This window comes from Prunus persica, chromosome G1 (genome assembly GCF_000346465.2).
Source record: "Prunus persica cultivar Lovell chromosome G1, Prunus_persica_NCBIv2, whole genome shotgun sequence".
Lineage (NCBI taxonomy): Eukaryota > Viridiplantae > Streptophyta > Magnoliopsida > Rosales > Rosaceae > Prunus > Prunus persica.
The window spans coordinates 936,627-957,185 of NC_034009.1; the positions used below are offsets into that span (position 1 = coordinate 936,627).

Genomic DNA, 20,559 nt, shown 5'->3' on the forward strand with positions numbered 1-20,559 from the left:
TTTAGTTAAATCTGTAGGGAAATTTAACTTTGATAGCATCTCATATTTTATTTTCTTTAGTGACGAAATTATCTTTCTTACCATATGAAAATAAATTCTGTAACAAGTGCTCTTGCTACAACACCCAAAAAAACAAAGCTATATGCTACTTCAATCTTTAGAATCAGGCCAATTCATTTATACACCCTGTTAGACAGCTTTAGTTCTCCTTATTTCTATTCCTGATAGTTTTTCTGAAATCAATTATTTTAGATGCACAGCCCTAACAGTTTAAGACTTTTCCTTGTATGTTTTTCTGGTTGTATACTATATATTCCTTTTACTAGAGTTGCATTAAAGCATATCAGAATTTCCAGATTCATTAAAACCAAAACTTAATTATCAAAGCTTGTAATTCAATGTATACATAACAAATTCATAAGTAAAAAATTAAAGCAGAAAGTGCACCTAGCAGATCAATTATGTTTAGTCATAAGAAGATAATCCAACAAAATGAAAAGAACGTGAAACCTGGGAGTAATAGGCTCCTTTAGATATGCTCGTATGCTTGATAATGGGCTTAAAGAACAAAAGAACAGAACCAGACCCACCCTGGCACCCAGATTGGCCTAGCGCCGCCTAGACCCGCCTAGCGCCGCCTAGACCCGCCTAGACCGCCTAGACCGCCTAGCGCCGCCTAAACCCGCCTAGACCCGCCTAGCGACTCCTAGACCAGCCTGGACCAGCCTAGCGCCGCTCAGACTCGCCCAGCGCCGCCCAGACACGCTTAGCGCCGCCAGACCCGCCCAGGCCGATTTTTCGTAACGCAGACTATGGATTTTTCGTAATCTAGAAGCCTCTGCTTTTCATCTTCGACGAGTATATACACATGCAATGAGAGAGAGAGAGAGAGAGAGAGAGAGAGAGAGAGAGAATTAATATATGTTTGCAGATTTTCTTCTCATTTCTTGCCGCCCCTTCTAACAACTTTAAACCCTTACTGCGCAGCAGCCTCCTCCGCCCACCCAAAACCCATCGCATCACCATCCCTCCTCCCCACCCTCTCACACTTTGCATAAAACTCCTCTCTCTCTCTCTCTCGTATGTGCAGCCATGTGTTTCCTACGTCTGTGTGTGGTGAGAGTGCAATTTTGTGATTTGCCATATTCGTGGACTCATATGGCCTTTTATAATTTTGAAGGAAGAGTTTGACATTTCTTTAATAGCAAATAGTGTAGCCGCATGGCTATGCTCTGCTCGCGCATTTTTCAAAACAGTGCAGCCGTTCGGCTATGGTCGGGCATTTTTTAAATATAAAAAGTATAGCCGCACGGCTATACTGGTTTTGAGACGTGCCCCACAGGTGCTAGGCGGGTCTTTTTTTATTTATTAATAGTATAACCGAATAGTAGCTGTACGCAAGTAATTTTTTTTTTTAATGATCTAAACTACTCGAATCAGTGCATAAGCTCCCTACCATCAATTTCTCCATTGAAGTGTTCATGATCATGTGTTGCAGGTTTTGGTGATTGTATCTATGCCTGAGTTTAGGAAATAGCGCTTAATGCCACTGCTTTCCAAATTTTATCTAAAAGTACCACCTTTACCCACACATTTTGCAAATATAACCTATAAATACATACCTATTGCCCACTTATCGGCCGCATAACACTTTTGTTCAGTTTTTGTTTTCTCTCTCTCTCTCTCTCTCTCTCTCTCATAGTTCTCTCTTCCTCTCTCAACGCTCTCTATCTCTCTCTACATCTAGCTAACTACGCCTCTTCTCACGAAGAAGAAGATCAAGAACAACCTACAAAACCCACAGCTTTGCCCTCAAAACCCAATTCTTCCTCTTCCTCTTCCTCTATGTTTTCTTCTCTCCCCAAATCCAAACCCCAACTTCGTCTCTCTTCGAATCCCTTCTACAACTTAAACAAACCCAAAAAAAACCATCTTTTCTGAATATGATAGCGTGTCTTGGCATTAGGTGGGCCATTATTTGAGCATTTTGGTCCAATTTTGGGGGTTTTGAAATCAGGGTTTACATGCCCTCTTCAAGAACAGCTTCTCCCGAAAATGAATTGTTGGGAATATGTAAGTTTTTATGTTAAATTGAATTTGATTACTAAAATTGGAATTGTGATTTATTTCGTCTGTATTTTGTGTAGAAAGTGAAGTATTGAGATTGATTTTGTTTGTCTGAAACAACAAATGTGTTTGTTCTTTGTCGATTGATAAATAGTATAGCCGATTGGCTATGCTCGGGCATTTTTTAAATCAAAAAAGTATGGCCGCACGAGTATACTGGTTTTGAGACGTGGCCCTACAGGCGCTAGGCGGGTCTTTTTTTTATTTATTAATAGTATAGCTGAAATATTAGCTGTACGCAATTTTTTTTTTTTTTTTTTTAGTGATCTAAACTACTCGATTCAGTGCCTAAGCTCCCTACCATCAATTTCTCCATTGAAGTGTTCATGATCATGTGTTGCAGGTTTTGGTGATTGTATCTATGCCTGAGTCAAACATAGTATAGCCGCGCGGCGGTACTATTTTTAAAAATAAAAACCAGAGGTATATTGCTCTTGCTTTTCTTGAGTTTGAATCGTGGTTGCCCATTTTTCTCACGTTGATGAATTGAAGGTAGATGCTCAAATTCCTCAATGATGATTTGAATTTAATCTACATATCGATGCTCATGGAATATCCTTTCATGGTTATTGTGAAAAGTTTTGTTCTTGGTTCATGACAATCAACCACATTTTCTATGTTTGAAAATAGAGGGTAAAAATTAATGACAGACAATAGCAGTGATCCTGAAACTGAAAGTTACCCCCTGCCCATGATCCATCAGCTTTCTTCAAGATCACTTCCATCATAGCCACTTGGTATATAGTGCTTGGTCTAGACTTATCAGTAAAGTGCTGTCTTTGATTTGGATTTGTATATCATTGTTGCTTCAATTTTTTATTTTTTGGAATTTTGACATGGAAGGCATGATGCTTTTGGTTTGTAGGTTGTTGGGTACCTTAACAGCAAGCAGGCGGCACTGTTCAAAAGAATGATTTGGGAAGCAATGAACAAGGACTATGATAAGGTAATGCCTTTGGAAATCCATAAATTTTATCATATGTGTGTTCACAAGGATTCGGTGCAATGCTAGGGCCTTTCTTAGTTTCTGTCTGTTCCATGGTTTCTTTTTATTTGTTAACTATATTTTTGGCTTTTGAGTCTTTAGATTAAAAATCATTGAGGTTATGTAGTTAATCATGATTATCAGCCCCTGCATTATTTGCCTCTTCATTCTCCTTAGCTCTGTGATTGTGCAGGAATTCTTCACTTTTAAAACTGACCTCGTTTCTTGTATTTGAGTTTATGTTTGCTGCATGTCATAGGTGCATTGTGATCTGAAGCATAGGCTTGGAAGTCTCATCCAGCTTGGAGTTCTTGCCTAGTTCTGAGCTGTTATTTCAGTCACACACTGCATAACTGTGTTGAAAGTTTTTACTTCAATCTTATTTGCATTTGACTTATTTTTTGATCTTTCGACTATTTGTGTATGTTTTACTGCCAGCATTGAGTCTTATGTATTGATCTCTATGTGCAACTATAAAATTGGCAGGGAAAGAGTAGAAAACGAGCCAGAATGGCCAAGAAAGCTGCTCCTGCTTAAAAGCCAGAAAAGGCTGTCAAAGTTTCTACTGTGATGGATACTAGGAATGTAAGTTAATAATAAACTGGTTTATGGGATTTTTGGTGCTTAAATTTTCCTGCAATGTTGATTGTCCTACTTATAATTTATTTAGCAGATACTAATGTGACATTTTGTTCTTGCAGAGGCTGAGTGCAAAAATCAACTATGAAGCTTTAGATAAATTAAATGAAGAGCTTGTAAGCATCTTTTATATGTCTTATTTTAGAATCAATTTTGCTTTATTCATGCTTTGCAAATCCCATATTATGTTCTGTCAACATCCAAGGTCTTGTTCACTGATGCACAGACTACAAGCGACTAAAAGCCAATCAAATCTAATGGCACATTTAATTTCGATTGTCAAATGATGTTACTTATTCAATATATTTTTTGTTTTCTTAATGTCTGGTTAGTGTGCAGACACCAAATTCCTGTTTAATGGAATAAAGGTATATCCAAGTCAAACAAACTACTCCAGGATAGAACTTAATACATAAAAGAATAATCTTTTGAAGATGGTATATTATTATTAAGCATGGATTAAGACATGAAACTGTGATATCTGAAATCTGGTGGTTTACATGAATGATCAGTTAACTAATTGGGCAGTTAATGGGGCAGTTATATGGTCATTTTATAATGATTTTGCAATGTAGTTCCTAGTTCAAAATCCTGGTAGGTTTTAGAAAATGGAGGTATCTCTCTGCGAGTAATTACCTGAACTTTAATAATAGATACTGAATTTGATTCATCTGATTTTTTTCTTCATGTGTAAAATCAGGGTTATGCACCTGCATTTGAGGAAGGCACAAAGTCTAACTGTGGCAGCCTTAGTGATATGCAACTGTCAAATGAGAAGAACAGTCATGATGATGAGTTTGAGCATGAAAGTAATGGTTACAGACTACAGTGAAAAGGCTGAAGCCAGACAAGGCCAAGATGACAATTCATATGTTGCGAATGACAAATATAATGGATACAATTATGATGATGAATGCAATTATGATGAGGAATGCGATTTTGAAGAATTGACTTAAATAATCAACTTTTTTTTTTCTTGATTTAGATTATTTTTTTCATGAACCAGTTGTATCATGTTACGATCTAAAGGTTAAGCAATTGAATCTTCTGGTTTTTAACAACTTTTTCGAATTGAAATCAATCAGAAGAGAGATGCTATTGAGCATTGTTTGCATGTGAAACTCTTTGAACTATAAACATGAGCAAAATTTGTAAATTGGAACACTGAATTGTTGGTTTAAAGTTGTTCACAGTTTATTGAGTGCATAGGGAGAAGCACCAGTTTGACAACAATGTTTCCCCTGTTTTCTTCTTCCTAAATTCAACACTGACAACACTAAAAGGCTTCTCAATATTCTATACAAGTCTGAGGAAAATTTCAATTGATCATTGATTTGCATCTCAAACTGTGAATTTATATAATTTAGTTAAAAGAAATTTTATTCAATGTCGAAAAATCGATTCTATGATGACGTTAGTAGGGCTTAGTTTCCACATCATCAAACTGCTGGCAATTCATCATCCTTGACAATTTGACATTTTATCATCCAAAATATCCAATAAGGCCTTGTTTCTTTATTGCCGATTCAAAGATATTCGAATATTTTGAAATTATAGCCGAGCGGCTATACTCTTTAAATATATTTCAGACGAACACGAAGCTTGCACTTGCAGAGTACGGAACTCGCATTCGCAGTCAAGCCATTTCGCTTCTCCATTAACTCAAGCTTCGATTTGTTTTCTTTGGTTTCGGCTGCTTCGTCCTCCGGGTTCAGCAATGAAAAAAGACCCAACCCACCTAGGCGCGCCCGCCTAGCTACCGCCTAGCCGCCTAGCTACCGCCTAGCCGCCTAGCGACCGCCTAGCATCCTCGCGCCCGACTAGCTACCGCCTAGCTGCCTCGCGCCCGCCTAGCAACCGCCTAGCCGCCTCGCGCTGCCTCGCGCCTTCCCAGCGACAGCCTAGCCACCTCGAGCCTGCCTAGCGACCGCCTAGGCCGATTTTTCTAACACTGCGATTGACTGAAAGTCTGAAACAACAATTGGCTCTTTCAGCTTCCTTTGGCTTCTTTTGCAGTCTATGCTTTCTCAGCTGCTTCTGGTTTCATGTGTCCATGGCTCAAAATGCTACTACGGATCAATCCGAAGGTACTAGCCATCTTTCAGGTATAGCATAAATACGTTATGTGATGTGTACGCAATGATTGAATTGAGAATGCAGTGACGGCGTTGATCTCAATATTCAAGCAATGGGACATGCAAGCTCTGCCTATCAGTGGAGGAGAGCAATGCATTGGATTTGTCATCAATGGAAGCGAGTTTGAAAAGCCAAAGAATAATCCAGCCATCACTTGTGACTATACTTATGACAAAAATACTACCTGCCACATCACCAAACTGTGTGTTATTACCCTCCTCTCTCTCTCTCTCTCTCTCTCTCTCTCTCTCTCTCTCTCTCTCTCTCTCTCTCTCTCTCTCTCTCTCTCTCTCTCTCTCTCTCTCTCCATATTCGTTAGTCTTGTGTTGTTGACTGTAGCAAATCAGTTAATTATCAAGTTTAGAAAACTAAGCAGAACATGCCTGATATATCAATTGTAATATTAAGTGCCTAACTGCTCAATCTTCTTTCTTTTCAGTCGAGTTCATGCTCTGAACAAACGAGGGGTGTTTCCAAAAGAATTTGAGGCTTTAAGCTATCTGGCCGTTTTGTATGAAGTTTTTCCAACCCCCTTCTCTGTTGTTTGGTTTATCGCAGTTAACATTTTCATATAAAAGACACAGGTTTCTTACCGTTCAAAATTGTCACGAATATTTTTTATACTCAGAGATTAATCGCTGGTCATTGCATTTTGTTTCAATTCTTGTAGGAAACTTGATCTGAACTATTTCACCGGTCCCCTACCAGCATTCATCGGCAATATGTCTGCGTTGACAGTATTGTAAGTAGTGAAGCATAGACTCCCAAGTGAGTTATACCATATGGCCAAAGAAGCACATACTACTATACATAAAATTACTCTGTTTTTATCCTGAATTATAAACGGGTGCTAATATCTTTAATTGATATTTCCATTCAGGTCAATTGCCCACAATTCATTCTCTGGGTCCATCCCCAAGGAGCTTGGAAACCTTAAGGAGCTAACTATGCTGTAAGCAAAGACAACTGAGAAATGCTCTATTGGGACATGTTAAATATAGAACCCCGTATCATTTAATTCTATACCTCTTCAACATGACTTGTTGCAGGTCCTTTGGATCAAATAATTTCTCCGGAACACTCCCTCCAGAATTTGGTAACTTAGTCAATCTCGGGCTATTGTGAGTGCTTTCATTTAACTCATCGAATTTGAATCACATGTTGCAATGTGTAATTATTTTCTCTTAAAGGAGCGGTTTATTTGTTAATTCATTATCGACGAGCAAGGAATGCGTTCATGATATGAAATTGGTAGCAATCAGTTTATTATTTTCACAGTTACATGGATAGCTGTGGACTCGATGGAGAAATTCCTTCAACATTTGCAAAGCTCATCAACATGAAAATCCTGTTTTTTGTTTATTCAGTACTTTGAGATTTCTATTCTGGGATGAGCTTACTATGAGTCAACTTTTTGAATTTTAGCTATGCATCAGACAATCCTTTCTCAGGAAAGATACCTTCTTTCATTGGGAATTGGAGAAAACTGACTTCTTTGTAAGTATGGCAAACTTTTAACCTTCTGCAGTTTATGAAAGCAGATCTGCATGGCTGAGATGGGTCTTTTATTCACAAGCATCTCAAATGTTTTTGTAGGAGATTTCAAGGGAACTCTTTTGAAGGCCCAATACCAACCAGTTTTTCTCAACTGACTTCATTGGAATCTCTGTAAGGGTAAATGCCTAATACATTTTAAACTCTCTCTCTCTCTCTCTCTCTCTCTCCTCCATTTACTGGGCATCATTTATGTTTGTGTATGATAATGAAGGCGAATGAAGGATATATATTATGTGAGCTCGTCTCTTGATTTCATAAGAACTTTGAAGAACTTAACTGATTTGTAAGTTAACACCTCATTCATTCACGCACTGTGATCAAACTTCATTTTCCTTTTCAAATTGAAAATCTTACTCCATTTACTTGTCCACTAATTTTTTTTGGTGGTGTAACAGAGTTCTACGGAATACATTAATCAATGGTAGCATCCCTACTGATTTTGGAGAATATCAACGTTTACAAATACTGTACGTTCCAGCAAATATATAAGCTTGAATCCCAAAGATACCAATTAATTTTCTTATCATTCTAATTGTTCCTCTAACTTATCACTCATGTTGCAGGGAACTGGGTTTCAACAATTTAACAGGCGAACTCCCAAGTTCTTTGTTCAACATGAGTTCTCTTACATATTTGTAATAATGCCTGCCTTCATTATTCCCTCATTATTCCCCTTTTCTGTGCTTACGCCATTGAATTTCCTGCTCAGAAACTTAGTCGTTCATCTCACCTTTTTCTTGTTTCTTTGTTTCTTTGTTTCTTTGTTTCTTCTTTTTCTTTTCTTTGTTTCTTTTTTTCTGGGTGCCTCCTATAATTGATATGGCCAGATTTCTTGGAAACAATAGTCTGTCTGGACCTCTTCCAAGCCAAAAGAGCAATCAACTTCAGACTAATGTCATAAAAGTATGCTATATGTACTGGCAATGAAACCAGTACTCTGTGTGTGTGTGCGCACGCATTCTGGCAGCCTTTTTCTTACTTAAATTCCTTTGAACTTTCATGCATTTTTGTGCCTTCTCATTCTGTATTGTTATGTGCAGAGATTTGTCTTACAACTATTTCTCAGGAAGCTTTCCCCCATGGGTGACCACAATATCACAACTGTATGTCTCCTTTTTATCTTTCACCTTCATTTTTATGGTCCAAATCACCTTCATTGTGCATATATAATACCACATGAATGAAATTCAATAAATTAGAAGGGATGGATTTGAAGAACTGATATGTTGAGATCTTGAACACGAAATTTTCATCTTCATATGTGGATTGATTAATGATTTTATGCAGGAATTTAGTGGTCAACAACTTCACATTTGACAGTTCAAACATAACGTGAGTTGAATCGAAATACCCTTTTTTTTAGACGGATAGTTCAAACATAAAGTGATTGCTATTACACTTTTGCAGTTTAATGGATTCTTCCACTACAGTTTAATTATTATAAATAATAATTGTTCTCTGTGTTTACAGTCTTCCTGGATTGAATTGCCTCCAGAGGAATTTTCCATGCAATCGAAATACCCCACGATGTAATCTTCTTCTATATTTCACTAGCATTTATTTCTTTAATGCAAGATCATGTTACAGCAGTAGGCATTGCTTATCTCATTATGTATACATATAGTGTTCGATAATTGGTAATTAAGAGCTTTATGTGTGCAAAATCCATGAATAAGCGTTTGTTAATTGCGGGGTTCTAGTTTTTAATGGTTACCTTTTAATCAGGTCTTCAACAAATGAGTTTAATCGGCATTTCCTTGATGGGTGGAATAAATTACCCTCACTAGCATCCGCACCGTTTTATGATATCCCCATTATTCAGGACGTCTACTGCCTCACATGTTAAGTATTGCAATAATGCATTATTAGTACTTCAACCTTTCTTCCTCTTTCTTCTGGCTCTCTTTCCTCGCTGAAACCGACCTGCATCGAACCATTTGCTTGGTCATGAACCGACTGTGTGGTCGGTAGATGAGAGTGGCGGGTCAATGTTGGTCCCATAATGTCCTTCATCGACTTGATCAGTTTCAGTTTGGTAGGCAGTTCCAAGCACTTGGTCCGGTTAATCAAACTGTATGTAGCCCTAATCAGCCTCCGAAACCAATGCACTGCATTGAAATGTGGAAAGTCCTTTTGAATCTACAGAGCATGCACTGCATTGGAATGGGAAAAGTCCTTTTGAACATCCAGAGCATGCACTGCATTGGAATGCGGAAAGTCCTTGTTGAATGAACAATTTTCCAACACCCCATCAATTATTTCTCTTGTTGGTTCTTATTATAAATGATTACCACATGCATTCAGCCTTTGCATTCTTCAACTTAAGGTGATTGTTTTCACAGGTTTCCGTTTATTATTTAGTAATCTTTGGGCTCGTTTGGTACACAGGACTGTCTTGGTATGGACTATACTTAGGGACTGGCTTGGCTTGGCTTGGCTTGGTCTAAGTTGGATAACACTTATCCTGCGTTTGGTGTATGCTTGGACTAGGACTATAATTTTTTTATTTTTTCAAAAATATATATATGTATTTTATAATATATATAATATATATGTATATATATGTATATAAGCAGTCCCCTTCTATTGAGGGATCCCTTAAATAATTTTATTTGAGGGACGCCCTTTAGGGTACCCTACAATTCTTTTCCCAATAATCCAAACCATCTAATTTTTAGGTATTCATTCATAGATCATCCTTATAAAAAATTAGACAAATCGGAAACCGTTTCGACATCCAATTGTGTCTTACAAAATCAATGAACACGGTGCTTTAAGAAAAGTACTAAAATTTCAATAACTCAATTGAGTGGTCACATGATATCGGATTCAAGTGATTTTTTGTAGAGATGATCTTTGAATGAGTATCTACAAAAGAGACGGTTTGGATTAGTGAAATACAATCCGGAGTGGGGCCTACAAGGAGTGTCCCTCAAATAAGCTTATTTGAGGGATCCCTCAATGGAAGCTCTCTGTGTATATAAGTATATTATAATAATATTATATATATTAAATAATATAAACGTACATACATATATATATATATAAGTGTATATAGGTGTATATATGTATATTATAATATACATGGGTATAATACATATATATTTATATATATGTATGTATATTATAATATATAATATATATATATGGGTATGTTATAATAATAATAATAATATACATGTATATACGTGTATATATGTATATTATATATGTATGTATATATACATATATTATATATATTATAAAATACATATGTATATATAATATATGTATATATATTATATATTATAATATACATATATATATATACGTATATACATGTATATAATATATGTGTATATATGTGTATATAGGTGTGTCTATATATTATAATATATACATGGGTATAATACATATACATATACATACGTATATTATAATAGATAATATATGGGTATGTTATAATAATAATATACATGTATATACGTGTATATATGTATATTATAATATATATACATATAGTATAAATATATAATGTATATGTCTATATACGTGTGTATATGTATATTATAATACATACATGGGTATAATATATACACATATATGTATATATACTTATATATATGTATTATAATAATATATATTACATATATACATGTATGCTATTATTATAATATTAATATGCATATGTATATGGGTATATTATAATAATAATATACGTGTATATATCTATATGTATTTATATATTATATATGTATATATGTGTTTATATATATACATGTATATACGTGTATATATGTACCTTAATATATAATATAATATATGTTACATATATACATGTATACATGTATGCTATTATTATAATATTAATATGTATGTGTATATGAGTATATTATAATAATAATATACGTGTATATATCTATATGTATTTATATATATTATATATGTATATATGTGTATATATATATACTTGTATATGTGTATATACATGTATATATGTACATTATAGTATATGTGTATGTAATAATAATAATAATAGTAATATATGTTATTAGTATTACAATATAATATATGCATCTCATACATTGGTAAACATAGGACTAGCTAATCATTCCTTTCTACATAGTATTAGTAATCCCCTCTTAAGGAGGTGTTTTTGGTGGGCCCGGTATTAGCAATCCCATCTAAAACTAGAATTAAATGAAACAAACATGGTACTAAATTTAGTCCAAGCCAGTCCAAGCCAACCATGTGTACCAAACGACCCCTTTGTGTCTTAGTGCTCTATCTTTCTTTTAATTCCTTGTCATACTCTTGCAGATGGACGACCGAAGATGGCAGGACTTAGAAATGGACTGCTTGGTGAAAATGTTGGAGAAAGTTGGAATGGAGTCAGTGCTTTTGGATGTCCCTTTTGTGTGCAAGTCATGGTACAAAGTGACCCTCAATCCTTCATGCTGGCAATCTCTCATTTTCCCGGACAATGAATGTATTGAAGTCTGGCCTTGGGTTGTGTCTGAGTGTCCAAATTTTCAAAATCTTATGGACAGATTTGTGAGTGAGTTTCAAATTGATGGGGATCGTTTCTCTGTCACCACTTTTTTAAAGTTTGTGATCAATCGGAGCAGCAGAACTGCTGTTCTGCTTAAGCTTCCCAAATGCTGCACAGTAGAGACCTTTGTATTTGTTGCAAATGTGTAAGTTTCCTTTTAACTTGTTCTCATTTTCACTTGTTTAACCGAACTTAATTTTTGAAACTCACAAGTCTATATATTTTTATTTAAATTACTTTAAATTAATCTAACGATGGATAAGATGATTTGAACTTGGATTCAAGGGTGGGTTGCTCACTGCTCTGTCTAACTGCCCAAGCCAAGTATATTTTCATTTTTCCTGTAAAAGTAGCATTTTATTGTGTAATGTGTGCAGGTGTCCTGGCCTTGTGACTTTGGGTTTACCCCTAAGATTATTGGAGAGTGAACACACGAACCCAGATCTGATTAGCAAGTGGAAAAATTTGGAGGTGGTGTCATTGGGTTCAAGCTTAAATTTGGTGATAATACTTGCCCTTATAAAAACACACTGCAAGAATATTTACGGTTTAGATTTGGCCATGACCTTAATTCGTGAACGTGAGGCATTGGCAATTGTCAAGTTGGTGCCTAATATCAAGTACCTAAACTTGAAAGGTACAATCGTTAGTCGGGATAGCCTTGTCACATTGCTGCGCGGCTGCAAAGATCTTGTGGTGTTGGACGTCAGGGATTGTATTGGTGTTGATGAGAATCATGATGAAATATTAAAGTTTGCGTCTCATTTTAGTAAATTTATGTGTGGGGGTTCTGTTTTTCCGGAATTTCTTCGTAGGTGGTTTTCTACGGATGATTTGGTTTGTAAAATAGGTTCAATCCCCTTCGATGTGGGCATGTTCAGTAAATTTGAAGATGATGAGGAATGAAGAACTATTTGATTGTTATTTTCTTGAGGGCTTGTAATTGCTCATATCTTTCAGTTTAATTATTTCCTTTCTTTTAGTTATTTTGTTCAATTGATATTGTGGAAATTGTAATGTTGAAATAATTATAGAATACAGCGCAAACTAATATATCTCATAGCAGAAGAGCAGGGTTGTTAAGTGCAATGAGAAAAATGCTGTAATTGGGTTTAGTTCATAATTACGATGGATACATTTTAGAAAGTAAATTCCTATACAAGCAATTTTATACTATGAAATTCAACATTCTTTGATCTACAAAATGTTGGCGGATTCATATTTTTTGTTGTTGTATTTATGAGCTTAACCCGTATTATTTGTTATAAATAAATTTTATTTTTTATTCTTGCCCAATGGACTAATAGCTAGAAATCATTAGAATGGGAGGTATCGGAAAGAATTTAAATTCTCATTCCCTAATATCGCTTGTATAAAAATAAAAATAAAATTGAAGAAATAAGTGTAGCCCAATGGGCTAAAGTGGTATTTAAGCCCTAAACCCTAAAATGATATGACAAAATTATATATTTAAAGAGTCTAGCCGAGCGGCTGTACTTTGTCATGACATTCGAATATTTTAACAGTATATAGCCGTTAGGCTATTCTCTTTAAATATTAATATATTTGAATATTTTAAGATTATAGCCGCGCGGCTATACTTATTAAATAAAGCTTGCACTCTCAGAGGACGGATCGCAGGCAGAGTCATTTCGCTTCTCTATCAACTCAAGCTTCGATTTCTTCGGTTTCGCCTGCTTCGTCCTCCGGTTTCGGCACCAAAAAAAGACCCAACCAGCCTAGGAGGCCCGCCCAGCCGCCTAGCTCCCGCCTAGCCGCCTATCCACCCGCCTAGGCCGATTTTTCGAACGCTGCGATTGACTGGAAGTCTGAAACCCGAAATTGAAAAATTTTAGCTGCAAATTTGAGCTTAAGATTGAGATTGGGAAGCCGAAGCAGTGAAGCACAAGTCAAGTCCACAGAAGAAGAGATGATGAGCCTCTTAATTCATCTAATTCCATTCCTCTCCCTGTTTCCCGCTTTATTCTCTTCTCTCTTGGCTCTCTCCCAAACGACATGTTCACCTCACCACACCAACGACAACGACGACAATTCCTCCCCTCTGCCAACTCCGCCTTATTCTCTTCTCTCTTCGCATTGAAGAAAAAAACACAAAATTTGCTGACTTGGTGTCTGTCTTCAGTGGAAGGAAATGATGAAGCTATCCTATCATGGAGTTTCCATGGTCTTGCCGATAACAAGGTTCGGTTTTTAGGCCCCAATCTCAAATTTTGAGTATTTTTTTCTGGTTTGGTTAAGCAATAGATTGATTGGTTTGGTTCTTCTTGCTTGAAACTTGATAAATCTTTATGCATTCAATATTCATCCATGGATGGTTCTTCTTGGTTGGACTGCTTTTCATTCTTTGGATATTGCATTTCTGTTATAGATGTTGACATTTGATCATGCCCTCTTGTTTGCTGAGAGAAAGAAAAAATGAAAGATTTGTCTACTCCTCCTCTTGCATAGGAACACAAAACCAACCCACCAAAGAACAGAGAAAAAAAAATTGAAATATTACACCACCTCAAGTGAAAATTCTAAATCATTTAAGCTTCTATATTTGTGTTTCTGTAGTGTGAACTCCACCTCAACTCCAAAGAAAACAAATAAAAAAAATTAGACGGTGCATTTGCTAACGCATTGGTTGGGAATCTCTTAATTATATTTAACTTTTCAAACTGACTTCAAAAGCACCAGATTAACACACCAACATGAAATATAGTTTATCGAGACTCCATTAGTTTAGAAAGGACTGTGACTTCATTAGCTGAAAATGCTTTAGAAGAAGGATCGACTTCCAGTTCATTGAGATCCCTTTCGATATAACAACCAGGTTTTTGAGGTTGAGGCAATGACCCTTCACCACTCTACATTACAACTGCAGCTGGCATGCTCGGCCTATCTGCCAGGTTAATCTGCACACTTGAAAGACCCACATGAATTGATCTCACAACTTCATGTGGATCACTGGAGTCCCCTACTGATGTATCAAGCACTTCAATGGACCTGCCTTCTGTGTATAGCATCCATGCCTAAAAAAATTGATCAAAAGTTCAAAACCATTGTGCTTAATTGAAAGAAGAAACAGGAACAAGTAATGAGTAAATCCTCTGTTCCTCTTCCCACTCACTATCTCTAGCACCAACACACCTATTCTTCAACTCATTGAAATCCTCGGTTTCTCTTCTTGTGTAACCTCATTCTTCAACTCATTGAGTCCTTGTCTAGAATGTTTTGAGAGCCTTTCACAGCTATTTCATGTCCATCTTTCAATGTACCCTGAAGAGTACAAAATCAAATAGCTTACCATATTTTTGTTGCTGGTTGTTCCTCACATATAATAGCAGGGCTAGGCCCAGGATCAGCAGTCCAGTAGACAACACAGTACTGGTTACTATGATTTTTGTATTTTGTCCTTGATCTAGGAATGAAGTATTTGAAAGCAGAAGATTGAGGAGTCAGAAATTCATAAAGAAGAAAATCTTTACTTTTTATCATCCAACGAACAATTACTGCTAGTTTCTGAGACAATTCTAAAGAAATATTTTTCTAATAATGTCATAAGTTTTCTGGCTCTATCTTGTTTCTTATCATGTCACTGTTGGAAGATTTCTTTCTTCTTTTTTTCTTGGTGTCTTCTATTTTTCTTTCAAACTTTGTTTTAAACAGCAAGAGGATTCCATACCTAGTTCTGATGAAGCCATTCTTATGTAGATATCTTGCCCATTTATATTAGAATATCTTATATCAATCAGATCGCTGAACCACAGCAATCACCCCCTTCCTCCATCTTGGATATCCAAATTTGCAAAAGCGGTGCAGGAGCAGTTGTTAATGCACATCATCTCACATTCCTTGAGGTTCATACTTGTGTTATACCAGGATTGTTCTGTACTTGGCAATTTCACCCCAGAGTACTTCTTAAAGATGTCTCCACTGCAATTCAGTTGGGTCTTTCTCACACAGCTATATGACCAATCCACCAAGTCCTAGTCTTGTTGAAAGTTCGGTATAAATCCTTTCAAGCAGCTACATTCTGGGGACTTGTCAATACTACATGCACCATTTGGACCACATATTCCATATTTGTCACAGATATCAGTCGGTGCTATTGGATAAACGACCCAACCTTGGTTTCCATCACTCCCGATGTAGCTCAGCCCAAATCCATCTTGAGTTAACGCCAGCCTGAAAAGAGTTGAGCTGTTGAGAAGCTTATAACCATAATATACTTCATCATCATTATCCAACACAAAATTATATGTTGGATTTAAATTATGCATCCCACTATATTAGATTCCATTCCATGGTGCAGTCCGATATTTTATAACAGAACCCTCCCTCAGAATTAATTCATGGTATCCATTAGGACCAAGTTGATATGCATAATGTCCTTGAGAAGGATCCTGGGGGCTTTTCCGGGGTGTAAGATGCCAATTAAAACCTGTGATTTTGTTCCTAACAAGCTTCATACCTGGTATTAATGTATCACCTGGGTAATCAAAACTCTGCCATAAAATATTATCAGGGTCATTATGACCATTGCCATATATCACAACAAGATTTCCGGAATCCAAAAGCTGTGCCACTAGATTCTGTGCAGAACTTGATGTGTTGGAAGACCAAACTGTAGTGTTGTTATGGTCGACAAGGACAAGAATTCCAGGGCTGCTCACCTTGAGTACACCTGATGAACCAGTGAGGGGTGTGTTTCTTTTAGTCTGCACTGTATATGGAGAGTCTGACTCTAATTAGAAGATAATTGTATTAATTTGGTAAAGCTTTGTCTGTAACTGTCTCTCACCTTAAAAAAATCTCACAATTAGCAGCATTGGCAATACTTGATTAGAAAGTAGAAACCCTACAGAATATAGTTAAGTTGAGTAGCTGGGAAGACAATTAGTAAGCTTTCAATACTAAAGTTGAATAGTGGGGAGACAAATTACTAAAGCTTCAAGGACAGATAAATAGGATGAATTTCTCATAAGGGATCCCCTTTCAGTGTAGCTTGGAGTAGAATTCGTATTGACACAATATCAATTATCAATGTAAACACGTTACTGATGCATCATTGACAATATTGATGCACGTCATACCAATTTAGATGCGTAATTGAATGCAAATAAACATCACTCTCTCCAGTGTGAAATGGAGAAAATTCTCTTCAATCAAAAGTGGGCTTACTTCAAATTTAGTTCAAGAATGATGGTGTCTCGCCTGACAATTGACAAATTAGGAGCGTTCCACTAGTAGAAAAATCTAAATCATTTGTGGTCATCCACTCACTTGGTCAGTCTTCCAGAATTAAATAACAGATCAACTCAAAGGAAGCTGCAATTTTCTGAATTGTATACTTGTTTTAATTCTTCCTATTTTTTTCTCTCTTTCAGTTTTTTTTCCTCCCTCAAGTTAATACTTAAGTGAGTTGACAAATGGGGAAAAAAGAGAGAGTAGAAGTGATGAACCCCAAATTTGACTTTAATAGACAAATGCCCAAGAGAAGTACCAATAAGAGCATCTCCAATTGGGAGGTGCTATCCTATAATTTGACACACATTTCATTTTTTTCAATTCTAACATCATGTCATCTATATAGCAATAGGCCATTGTAGTTAAATTTTCAAATAACCAAGTTGCTCTCTATATCCTATTGGAAACTGAAGGGGTAGAAGACTATTTGGTGCTGCTTCTTCCAAACATTAGAAAAACAGAGCTACGCCCAGGAGGAGCCCAGGAGATGACACAATATTGCCTGCTATGATTCTTACTTTCTACACATTCATTGAGACTATAAAATATAATCCAAGTGGCCTAACCCCCCGGGGCGGAAGTTGGGTTTAGCAGGTTTAGCACTGATTGTTGTATAGTCTTCATGGTCTAGGCAGGAAACATATTTGAAAGCAAAAAAAGTGAGAAGTTAGATATTGATAAATAAATAAATAAACTTCTGTAAGAGTCTATCATCCATTCATCATAACAGACGAATTTTGAAAGAAGAGTTTGATAATTGTGTCCAAATCCCAAATTATAGAGTAACAACCTTTGGGTGTTTTGACTTTACTTTTTGTACATGATCATGAAGAGATGGATAACTCCCAATTGACTGTTCCATATCCAAAGATGTTTCTTTTTTCTTTCTCTTGTTTTCTTTAAAATTTGCATTAGCACACTGACTTTTGAGATTAAAAATGACTCCATACCTAGTTCTGATGCTGCCATTCTAAAATAAATATCTTGCCCATTTTCAGTGAAATTTCTTACATCAATCAGCTCACTGAACCACAGCAGGCACCCACTTCCTCCATCCCTGGCATCCAAGTTTGCCAAAGCTGTGCAGGAGCAGTTCTTCATGCACAACATCTCACATTCCTTGAGTTCCATACTTCTGTTAAACCCAGATACATCATTTGCAGTCTGTTTTGTTCACTCTTAAGTTTGTTTCCCATTTCAGCGTCAAGTCTTCAGCTTTCAATTATATGCTAAATTGAAAGAAAATATATAATGTTTGACTGCATTTGTATGTCACAGAGAGACTCATTGGCTACTGATGAGAGGCTTACGCTCTAGACGAAGAGGTTCGTATCTTTTTCAATTTATTTTTTGTAATTTTCAATTCAATGAAAAAGTAGCCGAAAGAGAGTGTTGGATTTGAGAAATAGGCTTTGCAATGCTTTTTATGCACTGATGTACTCAATCCATCTACTCGGTTTTTAAAAAATGTGAATGTATTATTGAACAATACGTACATATATATATATATATGTGTGTGTGTTTGTGTGCACGTATATATGTACAAAAGACTATAGTGGCTCATCTATACTATTTATTAAAGACAATTTATAATTAAAAATAAAAGTAAGTTGATACTACATAATCAAGTTTTACATCCCTGGCAAGGTTCGGCTGTCGATTAGGGTGCCGCACCTTGAGCGACAGTAGACATGAAACCTCATGAAGGCCGCCCCATTTTTCTAATGCAAACGCAATGTCGTAGCGCCCTGTAAAATGTTGAAAACAAAATTGGTTTTATAGGAAGATACAAAGAATAGTATTTACTTAGTAAGGTGAAACAACCTAGGTTCCTAGTAAAAAATTGTAGCAGAAACAAAAGGACAAGGAAAAACTAGGTCTGGCTAGCTGTGGACTGTTATGTCCCTCTCAAACATGCAATGGCTATGCCACAGTAAACCATCTAACCAAATATGAGATCATAATCTCCTTCTATCAAGTCCTAGGCCTTGCCTCAAGGGTAAAGTGACTTGGTGGTTTGAGGTAAGTCTTAGGTTCAAATCTTGTCCAGTTACATAAAATTTAAAAAAAGAAAAAAAGAGAAAGGAAAAATCAAACAAAATGAGTAACAAATCAGTAGTATATACAATACAACAATCTTCATGTTGTTGGTCATTTCTTACCTGCACGCTCAAATGACTTTCTACTGGGCATGAATGAAGGGTTCATTCCCCAGCTCCTCTGAAATCGATTAATCTGTATGTAAAATGGAATTCTGTTAAAAGAGGGAGTTTGAGCTCTTTTCCTTTTTTCTATAACAAGAGATTTAGCACACGTTATGATTACAGCCTACCTCTTCCTGCAAATTATCAAGGTTGTCCCAATAGCCCTTTAGTTTTCGATGTTTATAAGCAAGAGAGAGGTTCATCAATGTTGCAATCCTCCGGAATCCACCCATGTGTGTGATTGCTTTCTCGATATCTACCCTCCCATGTAAACGATAAATCCTTCCTGCCCATGCTCTGAAATAAATTTCAGGAGCTCACTTTTCAACACTTCAATATCCCTCTGCAAGCCTGGTAATCTCGGCCTTTGCCTAGATGAACTTTGAGCATTGGTATCAGAAAGCCGATCAACTGTTATACAACTTTCATCATCACGGTCTGTGCCAGATGAAGCGGTTTGTTCCTCCTTATATATATTTTCAGCGCAGCTTTCATTGAGTGTGCCGCCTCCCTCCTTTCTACGTAATCTCGTACGGTACATAAATTTGAAGGGAGACCTTCATATATAACCTATGATGACATGACAAATAGATATTCACATATAACCTACGATGACATGACAAATTTGAAGGGAGATTTCATATATAACCTCACGAAAGTAAGTTTGTTTCAGAAGAAATTAGATAGATTTTGTAATTGTTTGCTTCTAGTCCGAGAACCATTATGAAGTAGCTTCAGTTGTACATCTTATGAATATGATGATCGAAATTAGGTTCATACAAGGTCCGCCGCGAGAATTCAGAAATTTTGTGAGGTTAATAGAGGGTTCTAACTGAAAGCTGGCGAATTGTTTGCAGCTCTGCGACAGGTTCCCAAAGAATACTCTTCAATTTTTTGCAGACTTAAGACTTGCTATTAATTATGGAGTGTTTTCGTATTTTTTTCAATCCGTATTTTACTGGCTATGAAAGAATGTGAGAGGCAAAGATTAGTTTTTACTTCTTGTAACAAAAATGCAATATGGTAATTTTGCGATCTCACAAGAACAACAATTTCAAACAAATATTTATGGGTATAGTAGTAAGAGAGGTGGTAGTATTCTTCATGTAAAGTGTTGTTTGAAAAGT

General features: G+C 36.2%; 1 protein-coding gene and 3 long non-coding RNA genes across 6 annotated transcripts; all 4 read left to right on the forward strand.

The window, feature by feature from the left end:
• On the forward strand, nucleotides 1,210-4,883 carry LOC109946588. 3 transcript variants are annotated; one of them, XR_002269711.1, is made up of 5 exons: nucleotides 1,210-2,073; nucleotides 2,471-3,073; nucleotides 3,372-3,697; nucleotides 3,814-3,867; nucleotides 4,452-4,883. It is a non-coding gene; the product is annotated as an uncharacterized LOC109946588 (long non-coding RNA). The 3 variants fall into 3 exon arrangements; XR_002269710.1 differs by lacking the exon at nucleotides 1,210-2,073 and having other exon boundaries at nucleotides 2,202-2,864; nucleotides 2,993-3,073; XR_002269709.1 differs by lacking the exon at nucleotides 1,210-2,073 and having other exon boundaries at nucleotides 2,202-3,073.
• On the forward strand, nucleotides 8,012-8,976 carry LOC18792033. Its single transcript, XR_002269889.1, has 3 exons — nucleotides 8,012-8,079; nucleotides 8,272-8,776; nucleotides 8,915-8,976. It is a non-coding gene; the product is annotated as an uncharacterized LOC18792033 (long non-coding RNA).
• On the forward strand, nucleotides 11,793-12,899 carry LOC18790880 (F-box protein FBW2). The gene is made up of 2 exons (XM_020555623.1): nucleotides 11,793-12,120; nucleotides 12,353-12,899. The coding sequence occupies exons 1-2, from the start codon at nucleotides 11,810-11,812 to the stop codon at nucleotides 12,879-12,881; spliced, it is 840 nt and encodes a 279-aa protein (XP_020411212.1). The 5' UTR covers nucleotides 11,793-11,809; the 3' UTR covers nucleotides 12,882-12,899.
• LOC109948867 lies at nucleotides 13,630-18,789 on the forward strand. The gene is made up of 2 exons (XR_002271329.1): nucleotides 13,630-14,177; nucleotides 18,227-18,789. It is a non-coding gene; the product is annotated as an uncharacterized LOC109948867 (long non-coding RNA).